Below are 15,007 nucleotides of genomic sequence, written 5' to 3'. Positions count from 1 at the left end.
GAAACCGGAAATACATTGGTTCCAGAGTACATTTGAAAATCCATATTACAGGAAGTATAGGCATCTGCTACAATATATCGTAATCAGGTTTTCAGGGCCTTACACATAATCCACCTTCTAAAATAAAAACAAAATCACCATTTTAAATAACTTTTTTTGTTAATTTATTAGCAAGTGTTTTAGGTGAGTATTACTAAAAAATATATAAGTATATGTATGAATGTATGGATAAGTAAAAACAATAAACATAATAAAGAATAATTTTTGTTTAATATTAACATTCATTTGTGTGTATAAGACTAAAATTATTAGAAATCTAAACTTATACTGCAATTGTTGTCCAAAAAATAATATTAGCAGTCAACTATTCCCATTTACGGAATTCACAACCCTCTGGTGGTTTCACCTCCACTTTATCTTTACCAACTTCATTCCAATTTGTGCTCAGCACGGTGCCACCCGATTCCATGAATGACTTGTTCATTGCCTTTTGTACTTCCGGCGATGATGTACTGTAGATTTTCTTGAACAGACGCTGTAGAGCCTCTTCACTTTGGGCATCGGCCTCCTCCGCCTTCTCGACTTCTTTGGCCAAGCTATCCCAATTCTTTTTGTGAATTGGTGGTGGAGCTGCAACGGCAGGTTTTTGTTTTACCGCCTCCTCTAGACCATCCCAACGGATTCCAGTCTCTTTAGCCAGAGTGATTTCAACTTTGGACGGGAAGTCTTTATATGAACTACGTTCCACCACTATGGGGGCGAACAGCTTCAAATCCAATTCATAGCCCTCAGCTGTCATATGGACCCGTTGTTTTTCGATTTCCACTTTGTAATTTTTCTCTTTGGCATTTTTGAGCATCACTGTAATGACCACCTTGGTCTCGGATTGATACCAATCATGACGTACCGACATTTTGGAAGTTGATTCTTTTTCTGTTTTTATTTTTTCGGATTCGAGATTTGAGGTTTTGTATGAATTTTTATACTCTATTTTTAAATGTTGTTGCAGTCTTATGAGCAATCAGAATTTCCTCCTTTGGAGCCTTTGTTGTTTTTGTTCGACTGGTTGTTTTTGTTTGGATAATTTCTAGAAATTAGGAAGTGTTTCGAAATAAACAGCAAGCAATTACAGGGTGTATATTTTGACATATGGTAATAGGGTGACCATGACAAGAGAAATGGTAACAAATCATGTTTCAGTTAATTATTTGTTATGCGTATCAGCTGTTGGGCATAGTTAAGGCCAAGGAATAAAATCCTAATTATTGACATAGAAAAATACAAAATTTACAGGCAAATTTGCACACATTTCATTAAAAATTAATATAAATATTGATGGTATGTGATCCGCATGAATATCCAAGAACAGCTGATTCAAAAATTTCGAACTAAAAGTCCCTTTCGCTTTTTGTCCAATTGTCGAGCTTTTTGTTTTGATTCTCAATTTTCTGCCATATCGTGCTGCGTATATCTGCCACATTTGCCGGTGTGCCTTTCTCCATTCTAGTTCGTGGATTTTATGAAAACTCTTTGGAACGGTTTAAAGATGTCCTTGAAATATATTGGTAAGCAACTTTTTCCACAATTCCATCCATAGGCTTCATATAATAAAAAAAATTGTACCTTTCAGATATTGGAGCCAACCTGACAGATCCTATGTTCCGTGGGGTTTACGGAGGCTCACAAAAACATCAAGATGATTTACAAATCGTATTGGATAGATCTTGGAAGCAGGGCTTGCAAAAGATGATCATCACTGTGGGTACATTAAATGAGGCAGACGAGGCATTGGAAATGGCGCACAAAGATGGTAAGTGGATATAAATGTTATTACCACCTGTCGGAACCTATTCTTCAATAAATCTACGCCTTGTATAGGTCCTTAAAAATATTCATTAATAACACTACGCCTTGTATAGGTCCCTAAAAATATTCTTTAATAACACTACGCCTTGTATAGGTCTTTAAAAATATTCTTTAATAACAATACGCCTTGTATAGGTCCTTAAAAATATTCTTTAATAACAATACGCCTTGTATAGGTCCTTAAAAATATTCTTTAATAACACTACGCCTTGTATAGGTCCTTAAATATATTATTTAATAAATCTACGCCTTGTAAATGCCCTTAAAAATATTCTTTAATAACACTACGCCTTGTATAGGTCATTGAAAAAATATTCTTTAATAACACTACGCCTTGTATAGGTCATTGAAAAAATATTCTTCAATAAATCTACGCCTTGTATATGTCCTTAAAAATATTCTTTAATAACACTACGCCTTGTATATGTCCTTAAAAATATTCTTTAATAACACTACGCCTTGTATAGGTCCTTAAAAATATTTTTTAATAAATCCACGCCTTGTATAGGTCCTTGAAAAAATATTATTTAATAAATCCACGCCTTGCTATAGGTCCTTGAAAGAATATTCTTTAAATATCCACGTATTACGTATTATATTTTTTTTAAATCCTACTATATCGCTACCCCATATTTTTATCCTTTGCAGATAGACTCTTTGTATCCATGGGTTGTCATCCCACACGTTGTGGTGAATTTCTACCCAACCCCGAAGAATATTATCAAGGACTGCGAAATAAAATTGCCAACAATCTGAATAAAGTTATTGCCATTGGTGAATGTGGTCTGGACTATGATCGCCTGCATTTCTGTGAAAAAGATACACAAAAAGTGTATTTCGAAAAGCAACTATCTTTGGCAGAAGAATTCAAATTACCACTCTTTCTACATTGTCGTAATTCTCATGAAGATTTTATAGAAATCTTAAAATGCAATAAAGATAAATTAGATGTGTGTGGTGGTGGTGTTGTGCATAGCTTTACGGGGACATTGGAAGAGGCACAAAGTGTTATCGATTTTCATCCAAATTTATATATTGGCATTAATGGTTGTTCCCTGAAGACGGAGGAAAATTTGCAAGTCATTAAACAGCTGCCCAACGATCGTATTATGTTGGAAACCGATTGCCCATGGTGTGGCATCCGGCCATCTCACGCTGGACAAAAATATGTGCAAACGAAATTTCCAACCGTCAAGAAGAAGGAGAAATGGACGGCTGAATCATTGATTGATGGTCGATGTGAACCGTGTCAAATAAGGTAAGTAGGACAAATTTTAATTTCTATAGGCTGAATAAATGTGATGTGTATTTTCGTTTGCAGCCAAGTTTTGGAAGTTATTGCTGGTGTTAAAAACGAACCTGTTGACAAATTAGCCGATATTTATTATGAAAATACAATTAAATTGTTTTTCTCAAAGGAAAAATAAATGCTATACTTTTATAAAAAGCAAATAATTTATTTCTTCATGAAAATGAAATATGCCTTATAAAAAATATCCTTAAAAACAGCCTTTCTGTAGTTCCTTGAAAAAAAAAACTTTGAAAAATCAAGTCTGTGTTGGTCCTTGAATAAAAATTCTTTAAAAATCCACTCTTTGATAGTCCTAGCAAAAATATTATTTAAAAAAATCAAGTATGTGTTGCAAAGTTTGGAAAAATCGGTTACACGTGTAGATCCTTAAAGGATACATTATCGTACGCATCAGCCTGACATACGGACGGACATTTGTAAATCGAATTCAAATTGTTACAGGTCCTTGAAAATCCACGCCTTTTAGAAGTCCTTGAAAAATCCATGTCTTTTATAGGTCCTTAAAAAATTCGCGACTTTTATAGGTCTTTGAAAATCCACGCCTTTTAGAAGTCCTTGAAAAATCCATGTCTTTTATAGGTCCTTAAAAAATTCGCGACTTTTATAGGTCCTTGAAAAATTATTCTTTAAAAATCCGCGCCTTTTATAGGTCCTTGAAAAATTATTCTTTAAAAATCACGCCTTTTATAGGTCCTTCAAAAATTATTCTTCAAAAATCCACGCCTTTTATAGGTCCTTGAAAAATTATTTTTTAAAAATCCACGCCTTTTATAGGTCCTTGAAAAATTATTCTTTAAAAATCCACGCCTTTTATAGGATGAAATCGCTTACTCTCTTCTTTAGTTATCGCATACTCATCAGCCAGACATACGGACGGACATTTGTAAATCGACTTCAAATTGTTCAAAAACCCATATTTCGAAGAGGCACATTTTTACCGTAGCTAGGTGTATATACATCCTTATTAACCGTAAGGCTGAGGGTAGAGAAACATAAACCAGATACGTCATTCTAGACTCAATGCAATACACTAGACAAAATTTTGTGTAATTCGAACAAAGTTAGTGTCTACTTTGTGTAAATTTCACATAAAATTTGCGGTTATTTAAAAATATAATTGACCTTTCAAATAACGCCAATTTTCTCTTATATAACATAAGTTTATATATGTATGATGAATATGTAATGAAACTTTAGAATTCCCTCGAACCATTTGTGCAAAATTTATAAAAATCCGTTAAGTAGTCGCTGAGTTATTTACATTTGAACTCAACGATGATCCGCAGTATACTTACTGTTCGGTGCTGGGCGCCTATTACCTGAAAATGAAAAACACACAAAAATTGACTTTGTAAAAACGGCAATTTTTCTGTCATAGTGGCTGCTGGTGGTTTCTAAAGAAAAATATTGCATACTTTTAGGCGATTTTTAAATTGATAGGTAATTGATTCTGTGATTTTTTTATTTTAGGGGGATATGGGTCCAAAACAGAACTTCGAAAAAATATTAATTAAAAAAATCCACGTCTAGTATTGGTCCTTTACAAAAATTACGCTCTGTCAACTTACGAGACTCTCTTTCCCAATGGAATTTAAACAATCAATTAAAAAATAAAAACTATTTTTATTTATTTTTAAAAAAAATATTTTATTCACACATTATTTACACGCGATCTCATTGAGCTGCATAGACATGTATCGTCTTATCCGATTCCAATAGATTTGTAGCATTCTCCGTACCCAATATACCGTTCAGCTGTAGACTATCATATTTGGTATATAACACAGTTATACTCATTGAATTCTCCAAACCATCACGACTGTTTTGATTTGACGAATGCATTAGATTAATCATTTCCGAATAGAAATTCGGCCATTGGGGTGGTTGATACATAATCAAATGACGTATACCCTTAATGCGTGTACGTTTAAAAAAATGCGAACGCTCCGAATAAAGCATGAAGTGGGCACCACTATGGAAGAACATATCACGAGCTCGAGCCATTTTCTCTTTCTTGGTATATTCACAAATTTGTACAAAATTCACCGTCTCCGCTTTAAAATAATTTCTCAACTGGACATAATCAAAATAATTCGGTACATAAATCATACAATGGGCAAATATGGTACTTTTAAATTGTGGCAGAATTTTCTCAACAAAATATTTGAAACGTTTCTCAAACACCTGTTCAATATCGGAGCATTCTATGCGATGGAAGACTTGTGATATTGGGACAATTACATTTCGAATATCGCCATTTATAATGGGATTTGAAAAACGTATACTGCCCTCATAATTAAAACATTTATTATTGAAAACTCCTCTGAACTCGGGAAGCTCGTGGCTAGTGAACAGCAACGTTTGGCGATAGAATTTCGAATAACCATTTAAACACCATGAACGCACACGATTTATGTCCGTGGCACGCATTGTTTTTGGTTGTAAATGTAAATGATCCACAACATGGAGAAGATTTTCCCAATTTTGTGCCAAAAATAATTCCGCCTGATCCAAAATCAACAATTCAATGGAGGAAAGGAAATCAGCTTCAACATCATTATCACTGGTGCCACCCATGGAAAGACGTAAACCCAAGGGAGATGCTATCAAGATATCCGATGAAAAGAAATCTGTATAGAGTTTTAAGGTCTTCTTTGTCAATGAGATGCCAATGCGAAAATTATCATCGGTATTCCCACTAAATGTCTTCTCATAATCTTCTGGCTTGGGATTGGTTTTTGGAAAATAAATTGTGTCACCGGTAAACTCGTTGATAAATCTCTCCATGTTCATGACCGATTTTGCATCATTGTCTGAAAAGAGGAAAATAAAGGATGTATTATTAAAACCTGGGGCCATTAAGGAACGTAAACAATGGAACTCACCCTTTTCCTTTTTCTTAATAATCTCCGCCATTATGTTAACAATACGATAGGCCGAATCACGGAAGGGTGTGACAATCAAAACCTTTGGCCTAGCCAAACCTTGATCACGATAAATATCATCTATTACCAGACCCTTATTTTTCGCCTCCTCCTCTTCGATTTTTTTATTGTTCAGCATAACACAGGCACGCGTCTTAAATATATGATTCAAAGCATGAATTGTATAAACCTGACGGATTTCTTCAGCATTATCGAAATTACGATATGGATAGTAGACATCTTTATAGGTGCTAACTAGCGTTAAAAGTTCACTTTGGAAATTACTCATTGGCAGATTAATGCGATTAGCTAAGAATGGTTGTAAACCTAGTGATTCTAAATCGCCCGAATTTTCCAAAGCCGGTGGTGGATGTTCATCGATTAGATCCTTATGGCGATTAATTGTAATTTCCGGTGTTGTTATATAGCCATGACCCATTTCTGGCCATTCTATGGCAGTTTTTGTTTTGTCAGCTGTACCATTGATAAGTAACTCCACATCTTCTGCCGAAATTTCTGTTTGCAGATGATTTTTAAATTGTTGCAATTTGGGCAGAACATATTGCATTCTCACTTTCTTGGCCTTGGGGGTCGACTTTGGTTCGGGTTTTTTCTTGGCACCCAGTAGTTGTAGGGGAGCTTCCTTAAAGGCTGGTTTCTTTTTGACTACAACAACAAAGATATTAATGAAATTCATTTGCATTTAGTAGTGGGTCTACTTACCACTGGAACTTAAATCCTGCACCAAATCATCAAATGGATTCACTTCCTCCTCCTCTTCTTCGGACAGACCACCACCCAGTAGCTCATTTTCAAACTCTTCCTTTGTCTGCAAATGTGACTTTTCCAATTCGATTTGTTTTTTCAGCCGCTCAACAGTTGTACTGCCACGATGTTTAAATTTACTATTAACATGATTTTTGGGTATTGGTTTTGATTTTTTGTACTGCTTTTTGTGTTTGGTATGTCGTTTAGCTTTTTGGGCCCCCATTGGAAAGGGTTTTCAAGTTCCTAGGTTTTTCAGTGATAAATATTGAAGTGGATACGTAGATTCTTCAATGAAATGTATGAATGAAGTAAACAAAACAAAAAAACGTGCAACGGTAGTTCAATGTTGTGTTCACTGAAATGAACCATTTGGGTACTAGTAGCAGCTCGTTCCTCTGTTTCCTTTTGAATAACTTGTTCGTTTAGTTAAAAGATGCCAAGGTAGAATGTTAAAAATAGATGCGTCAGTTGTTCTTTTTGGGAAAGGGGACCTTTGCTTGCTATTTTTTTTTTATAGAAGGAGGGACTGAGAATATTATAATAAACAAAACCATAAATAATCTAATGTGATTATTATCCATGCTTTTCAAGGTTGTAGAGACTTCTACTAAGAAAAATAATCGAATAACTTCCAGCAAAATTTAGCAACGATAACAGTTAATCTGTAAAATGTATGTTTCAGTTTTTGAAGATTTCTGTAACATATCGAAACAAAGATTTTAGTCAATTCCAAAGCTAGACAGCGTATCATTTTTAAAATTTCACTTTAAATAGAAATATATCCATTTGTTTTAAAATTAGCTATGATAACATGGATCTAATTTGAAGCGGTTTGGACGGACATTCTAGTATAATATACAGTATTATTCTCAATAACCATAAAGTTGAAGATATAATAAAAAAGGGAAATTCAATTCCATTCATTTCATTTCATAAACCATAACTTAGCCCAAAGGGCCATAAGCGATTCCAAAACCTTCATTACATGGACTATTCCAAAAGCTTAAAATTAACAGTAAATCACTTAATCATACCATAAACAACGATACATGAACAACTCAAAAAAAAAAAAAAAAAGGAATGCCTTTTCGAAACAACACTGACATGAAATTCAACGAAATATATATAAGCACTTTAGTGCGCCCTTTCAATTAAATCGGACAAGCATATATATGGGATCTATATCAAAATCTGAACCGCTATTCACGAAACTTAGCACGCATCATTATAGACTCAATTCAGTACGCTAATATATATATATATATATAAGAACTTTGGTGCACCATTTCAATTAAAACGAAAATATATATGGGAGCTATATCTAAATCTGAACCGATATTCACGAAACTTAACCCACATCATTCTAAACTTAATTTAGTATGCAATGGCAAATTTCGTCCAAATCGAAAGATATATAGGGACCTTGGAGCACAATTTACATTAAATCGGACGAATATATATGGGAGCTATATCTAAATCTGAACCGATTTTTCCCAATTTCAATAGGGTTCGTGCTTGTGCCAAATAAACGAGCTGTGCCAAATTTCATTCAAATTTGATGATAAATGCGACCTGTACTCTGTTTGCAATTTAACATGAACAGACGGACGGAAATGCATAAATCGATTCACAAGGAACTGTTACAAACATATGCAAAAATACATAATACCATGTACCACAGTGTGGTGAAGGGTATAAAAACTATTATTACTTGTAAAAAAATAACCGGTTCGGGCGTCTAAGAACGTGTGCCTGAGAACCCAAAATTGATTGGAAAATACGTTTAGAATCTTTAAATGTCTGAAATTGGTCGGGACCTTTATATATATAGGCGGGTCCTCTATGAATCCTTTGGATTGCTGTTGTATAAAAACGAGATCTTCTTATAAACAATTCTCGCTCAAATTTGTATTCGATGATAAACGATTTTTCATTTAGTTCGGTAGATAAAACACGTGACAAGTTAAGCGAAAGCTTAACACAGCGCCATTTTGTAATTTTTTAAGCTCGTAGGCGTGATTAATTCTTTAAAATGCGTCTTTCTTGTGAGCCGTCCCAAGACGAACTGTCAGATGATTTTGAAAATTGTGAAGTGATTTCCCCATAACAAAATAAAACAACAATAATGTGTATATATATTTTTTTTTTAAATTCATATTTAATTAATGTTTATTATTTTTATTGATTAATTCATTTGAAAAAAGCATATATTGTTTCGTATGATATATATATGTATGGATTATATATAGATAAATGGTTGTTGTGTTTTACTTTTCGTTTAAGCATAGTTAATGGGGGCTGGCTTGTTGGTTAACTCGTTTCATTTTTTATATCGAAAACAGAAAAAAAATAAACACTAAATTAGATTAGGTAATTCAATAAATTATTAAATTTATATACAACGATTTTATATAGTACTTTTCTATAAAAAGAAAGCAAAACAAGGAGTAAAGTAATTATAATAATAATTGTTAGGGAGGGCATTAAATATAATTAACATAATAATATTATTAACAAAACAAAAAAAGAAAGAAAATGTAATAAAGAAGAAAATTACTTAAAATTAGGAAAAAAAAAAAATAAACAAAAAAGAGCAAAAAATAAATATAAAGTTCATAAAGAAAATAAAGAAAACAATAATTAAATTCGAGTTATATTTAGTATAAAGAAAATATTAAAATATATAAAAAACAATTTGGTAATTACGATGATTTTTTTTTAGTTTTTAAAAAACTTAAAAAGTTAAACTAATTGTTTTTTAGCTTAAAGATATTTTTCCAATCTCCACATTTGTTTGTTGTTTATGTTTGCAAAGTATCATTTAATAAGTTAGTAATTATTTCGAATTGTTGTTAAACTTGGTTTATGATACTCTGTGTATGTACGTATTATTTATTATATATAATGTAGACAAATAACTTTGAGGTTATGTTAAAAAACAAATTAATGATTTTCTTTTGTTGAAATTAATACAGAGTATAATTTTTACGAAAGTGTTTTTGTTTTTCTTTTTTTTTAATTCTATTAATTGTGTATGTATATGTATAATAGTAGTATTTTTCATGTATTGATTATATTTAAAATTATTATTTTATTTTCGCTTTTTTGAGTTTAATTGTAAAATAGTTTCAAACTTTTCGAATTCAAACTCTTTTTTAGCAAATTAAATTTAGTTCATATGTTTTGTGTTGTTTTTTCTTCATTAGAGAGGATATATGTTTAGTTCTTTTGTTTTTGTTTTTTTTTGCGTTAATCTTATTATTGTTTTGCTCGTATTGTTTGTTTTTGCTTTTTTTTTTTTGTTTTTGTAAAATGTTAATTCTATAGCTAAGAAATATATATATATATAGGTAATTGTATAATATGTAAATGTATATATATAAAAAATTGAACCGCATGGCGGTATATTGTTTAGAATTGGAGAGGAGAGACTAATTATGACTTCCTTTACAAAAACACATACACACATAAATATATATAAAGAGTAGTTTTCTTTTTGTTGTATAAATTAAATAATAATATTACGATTTTTTGGGGATATGGTTATTTAGTTTTTTTTAGTTAATTCCAAGACATTGGGAGTGTTGTTGGCTTCTTCTTCATTTTTTTCTTATAGAGACGGTTGGTTGTGTTGAACTTTTAATAGATTTTCGGAGCACTGCGATCATTGATTTTTTGGTTGCGTTTTAATGTTGCCCCACGTTTTATTTGATCCATCAAGGATTCATGACAGATACGGGGATCCGGCTAAAGAAATGTTTTTTTAATATAAAAAATAATTGAAAAAAGAAAGAAAAAAGAGATTATTGTTTAGTAAATGTTTATTGAAAATAATATATACCACAAGGCAACGATGCAATCATAAATATACACAAACTTTACAAATTATTTATGAACAAAATTAAAACAGATGATATATTGTTTATAGAGGTTATATGCTGCTATGAAGGGGGAATGATGATAATAATTTCAAAATAAAGAAACGATAATATAAAACAAAATACATGAATTGTTACATATATAGATTAAAAACAAGCTGTAAGGAGAAGAAATATAAACAAAACATATATCGAGGAGGAAATATTTTACAAATACTTTAAGGTGTTCTAAAAAATGAAAACGAGTACACATACATGTATAATTTTAACACTAGGTAGCCGAAGGCAGTCATTTTGACCGTTTTTCAATTTCAAGTACAAAAACAAATGTGTATATTAAGACCCAGCTTTTTAAAATTTGGTGACTTTTTCTACCACATAGAACTACGTTTATTAATCATAGTAGCTGCTTCCTCCCCCCTTTCATTCCCCGTATTCACATGTGCTATACCTATATTGCCTAAAAGCGGTCATTTTGACCTTTTTGAAATATTAAATAATCAAACCACTTTTATTATTGTATAAAGTGCTTTTCTTATATTACCAGATCAGTACAACAACACCGAAACCCATTTGATACTCTAGAAACACAAACGAACACACAAATCGGGAAAAATAAATTTTATATTTCCAGTCGATTTCACTCTTAGAGTAAAGACTTCCTCTTTTTTTAACCTTTTGTCCGCGTCCTTATTTTTTATAAAGGGAAACTCGAGAGCCCTCCCGCATAAAACAAATTATAACAACGTTTTGTATGATTGTAAATAATGTAAAAAATATTAATAAATAAGTTAAAAAAAATTTCTTTACAAAATAAAAATTCTTTCAGAATGAAGTCATTTTGACCGATTTTAGGCAGTATAGGTATATACAAAATTCCCGTCTTTCTAGTGTTAAAGTTTACATTATATGTTTATATGTGCGTTTAATTGTTGCAAGATAAAAATTCCGATAATTTGACAAATATCTGATATTTGTATAGTCGGATGGGACCGACTAAATAATACTAAATACTAGTATGGGTATGTGAATTAGGTGATCATATAATCAATAATACTATGAAAAAAATCGAGCTCATGGTCTGGGGCGAAAAATTCCTTTTGGGGGTATATCAAAATCCCAGAAAGGGATTGCGGCAGGATTTATTTATCTAAATTCCTACATGTACACAAAGCCTTATTTGGCCAATTATTATGAATAAATTATGCGAAATCGTTGATACATGACACTACTTTTTGATATGAGACGTCTTAAATAAAATCAAATGAAAATTTTGTATTGTGAAACATATCATCTTTATATTTCGAGTCATTGCGCCTCTTTTTCGTCGTTATGTTTTCAGGGTATTATAGCTTTGTGTGACCCTAAGAGTTTGTAACACAGAGAAATATCGGTCACAGACCCACCATTTAGTATGTCGATCGTTGTATCTCGACTAGCTGAGTCGATATAGACAAGTGTGTCCTTCCGTCCACACAGGCCACAGTTATGGACCAATTGTCACGAAATTTGCAAGTAGGGGAATACCTTGGCGAGAACCCGCCAAGGTATTCCCCTATTGTTTTTGGTAATGATAGGTTAACATTCAGTTGATGAAATGGACCAAAAACTTTATTTTTTCTGTTTTTAAATCTCCCATAGAATCAGCATAACTGTTTTGATGGAGATGGGTCAATATTTAGCGGGTCAGACTTTTTTGTGAAAAATGATAAAATGTTCATTCGATGGCGTATATATTTAGTCCTGGAGGACGTTGGTCCGAGAAGCTGATAGTGTATTCCAGAGAAGTTGTTGACCTTTAAATTGGTACCATTTGTATTGGGGTATGTCGTTGGATGTGTGAGTTGTACTAATATAAATACATGTGTATAATTATTTTGATATGATTTACCGTTTACCATTACCAGACTAGAAGGTGAAAATGTTTCGCGGATCGCTATGAAGTTTACCTTATCATAAAGGACGACACCTACAACATTTTTGTGTTTATCAGATGATATTTGGGGAATGAAATGATCCTAAAGCTTTATTATTGTTAAGTCTCCTAGTCGCTCTAGCGGCCTTTATTGTATGCCGAGCATCACAAATTATACACGGATAAGGAATTTGGCCAATAATTTAGAATTGCTTTTTTAAAAAGAGTCGGGAAATATGTAGAGGGTCAACTGAACCAAGACTCTTGTGTGTAAAATAGCGAAATTTTAATCGTATGGCTTAAATTTTTACTCTGGAAAAAATTATTCGGAACAAATGACATAGCAGCAAAAATGAGCTGTGAATCGATCAAGAGTGTACTGCCCAGGGTATCATATGGTCGGTCCTGTCCAACTATTCTGCCCCGCTCACTGGTTTACAGTTCTAATCTAAGCCTTCAAAATACCGAAAATGAGACTGTACCGTTATATGGGAGCTATACCAAAAAGTAAACCGATATTAAACATTTTGGTTAGGAAGATTTGATGGTATCAATGCGCAAGACGTCCAGTAGACTCAGACCAACTGTGGAACTTAAAAACCACAGCTTCGAGGTAGTCGAAGATTTTATATACCTTGGTACCGCCATAAACAAAACGAATGACATCAGTTTTGAAATTTGGAGAAGGATGGTGGTGGCCAACAGATGCTACTATGGTCTGAGCAAACAACTCAAAAGCAAGACCACCTCCCGCCAGACCAAACTCACACTCTACAAGACGCTGATACTACCCGTGCTGTTATATGGATCTAAAGCATGGGTACTTGCGCAAGCAGATGAGGCAGCTCTTGGAGTGTTTGAGAGAAAAATTCTCCGAAAGATCTATGGGCCGATCTGCGTTGACGGTGACTATCGCCGACGAATAAACCATAAGTTGTACCAGCTATTCTCGGACATCGCCATTGTTAGACGTATTGAGCTGCAGCGACTACGTTGGTTAGGTCATGTTGTGAGTATGGATGAAGATGCCCCAGCCCGGAAGGCATATAAAAGCAAAACAGCTGATGGTTCACGCAGAAGGGGAAGGGCACGAAAAAGATGGAAAGATCAAGTGGAAGATAACATTGCCGAATATGGTCTTTCAAATTAGAAAATCTGCACAAAAGAAAAGACCGAAGCTCGGCTTATGGAACGAAAGTTCTGTCACAAGCCAGCTAAGTAAGAAGGTAAGTAAGTTAGGAAGATTTTACAGCCCCTGATAACCCAAAAAATCAAATTAGAGCAAATTCTGTTGAAAACGTATCCAAATTCCCCTTAATATCAAAAAATGAAGGCATCATTAAAAGGAGGCCGACCGTAAACATAGGGGACCGAGCTCTATCGTGATTTAAACAGGCAGACATGAAATTTTATTTTTTATGGGGTGTTCGGTTGGGTTGCAAAGGGAATGATAAATTTAATGTAAGCTCCATCTTATGTTAGAGGTAATAATAATAGGACTGTTTCCTACAGAAGGTCAGTTGTTAAGGTCAAAAATATGTTTGTACAATATTGGCGTTGACACGTTTAAATTGACGGAATTTGAACAAATTCTTCGAACATTAATAAAAAGTAATCCAAAAGTTGTAAGCCGTTTGGCAAGTCTTACAAAATAGGTCGGGACAATTATATGGGACATATGTATATTGAAAACTCTCTGGACTGACTTTTACATTATCAGAATCCATTATGCCAGATTTTAATCATGAATTGAAAGTTTTTTTTATATATTTTCATAAATGCAATTTGAAGTCATAAAAGGCGATTTTAATTAAAATTCCAGCTTCTGAAACTACAAACAATTTTATTCTTCGTCAGATGTTTCACAGGGATATACCAAACAAATTTATTACCTATATTGTTTAAGATGTGATGACCGATTTATTTTCATAATGGTATACAATAATAACACTCTAATGTGTTAACAAATCCCTAATAATAAATGAAGGAAATAATTACATGTTTTAATTATGATTTTCAGTTTAGTTGTTTAAAATTATATTTACATATCTGGTGGATTGTTATGGTATCAAAAAATGATTGTAGTGGGATTATAGATTATTAAATAGCATAATTTGCATGAAATGGATATATTGTTGAAGGTGTGGTGGTGTGATAATACAAATCACACCTTTCTAATAAATCTAAAATGATATTAAATTATGAATATTTTCGGGTTTAGAATTGAATGATGTAAAAACCTTTGTGAGAGAGAGGAAGTGAGAACGAGTTAATGAAAAGCCGCAAGCAAGCTATAAACCATGAAAAACAAAAATCAGAAAATAAAAATACCTTTACTTTATAT

The 15,007-nt window shown here is 32.7% G+C and overlaps 4 protein-coding genes across 4 annotated transcripts in view; 1 reads left to right on the top strand and 3 right to left on the bottom strand.

Moving 5' to 3' along the window:
- Positions 1-360: 360 nt before the first annotated feature.
- LOC133328072 (protein SGT1 homolog) lies at positions 361-931 on the bottom strand. Its single transcript, XM_061536618.1, has one exon. It carries the CDS (start codon positions 911-913, stop codon positions 365-367), a length of 549 nt encoding a protein of 182 aa, XP_061392602.1. The 5' UTR covers positions 914-931; the 3' UTR covers positions 361-364.
- A 710-nt stretch (positions 932-1,641) lies between these two features.
- On the top strand, positions 1,642-3,293 carry LOC133328075 (deoxyribonuclease TATDN1). Its single transcript, XM_061536623.1, has 3 exons — positions 1,642-1,810; positions 2,515-3,124; positions 3,188-3,293. The coding sequence occupies exons 1-3, from the start codon at positions 1,657-1,659 to the stop codon at positions 3,291-3,293; spliced, it is 870 nt and encodes a 289-aa protein (XP_061392607.1). The 5' UTR covers positions 1,642-1,656.
- Positions 3,294-4,852: 1,559 nt separating this feature from the next.
- On the bottom strand, positions 4,853-7,093 carry LOC133328071 (U3 small nucleolar RNA-associated protein 25 homolog). Its single transcript, XM_061536617.1, has 3 exons — positions 6,826-7,093; positions 6,064-6,768; positions 4,853-5,991 (listed from the first exon to the last, which is right to left on the bottom strand). The coding sequence occupies exons 1-3, from the start codon at positions 7,091-7,093 to the stop codon at positions 4,853-4,855; spliced, it is 2,112 nt and encodes a 703-aa protein (XP_061392601.1).
- Positions 7,094-10,507: 3,414 nt separating this feature from the next.
- LOC133328069 (serine-rich adhesin for platelets) overlaps positions 10,508-15,007 on the bottom strand; it is a 135,166-nt gene continuing 130,666 nt past the window's right edge. Inside the window, exon 17 of the mRNA XM_061536616.1 lies at positions 10,508-10,617. Within this exon, the coding sequence (XP_061392600.1) occupies positions 10,510-10,617 (108 nt within the window). The 3' untranslated portion in view covers positions 10,508-10,509. The remainder of the gene's footprint in view (positions 10,618-15,007) is intronic.

This window comes from Musca vetustissima, unplaced genomic scaffold (assembly GCF_032173495.1).
Source record: "Musca vetustissima isolate MV318-11 ecotype Yass unplaced genomic scaffold, APGP_CSIRO_Mvet_v1 utg16224, whole genome shotgun sequence".
Classification (NCBI taxonomy): domain Eukaryota; kingdom Metazoa; phylum Arthropoda; class Insecta; order Diptera; family Muscidae; genus Musca; species Musca vetustissima.
This window is presented reverse-complemented; position numbering and strand designations above follow the sequence as displayed.

Bases quoted from the DNA above. Each gene is read 5' to 3' on its own strand.
- LOC133328072 (XM_061536618.1), bottom strand. From the start codon at position 913: ATGTCGGTACGTCATGATTGGTATCAATCCGAGACCAAGGTGGTCATT.
- LOC133328075 (XM_061536623.1), top strand. From the start codon at position 1,657: ATGTTCCGTGGGGTTTACGGAGGCTCACAAAAACATCAAGATGATTTA. The intron at 1,811-2,514 runs GTAAGTGGATAT...TATCCTTTGCAG, and splicing joins GGAAATGGCGCACAAAGATG to ATAGACTCTTTGTATCCATG. The intron at 3,125-3,187 runs GTAAGTAGGACA...TTTCGTTTGCAG, and splicing joins TGTGAACCGTGTCAAATAAG to CCAAGTTTTGGAAGTTATTG.
- LOC133328071 (XM_061536617.1), bottom strand. From the start codon at position 7,093: ATGGGGGCCCAAAAAGCTAAACGACATACCAAACACAAAAAGCAGTAC. The intron at 6,769-6,825 runs GTAAGTAGACCC...TTGTTGTTGTAG, and splicing joins GCAGGATTTAAGTTCCAGTG to TCAAAAAGAAACCAGCCTTT. The intron at 5,992-6,063 runs GTGAGTTCCATT...TCCTCTTTTCAG, and splicing joins TATTAAGAAAAAGGAAAAGG to ACAATGATGCAAAATCGGTC.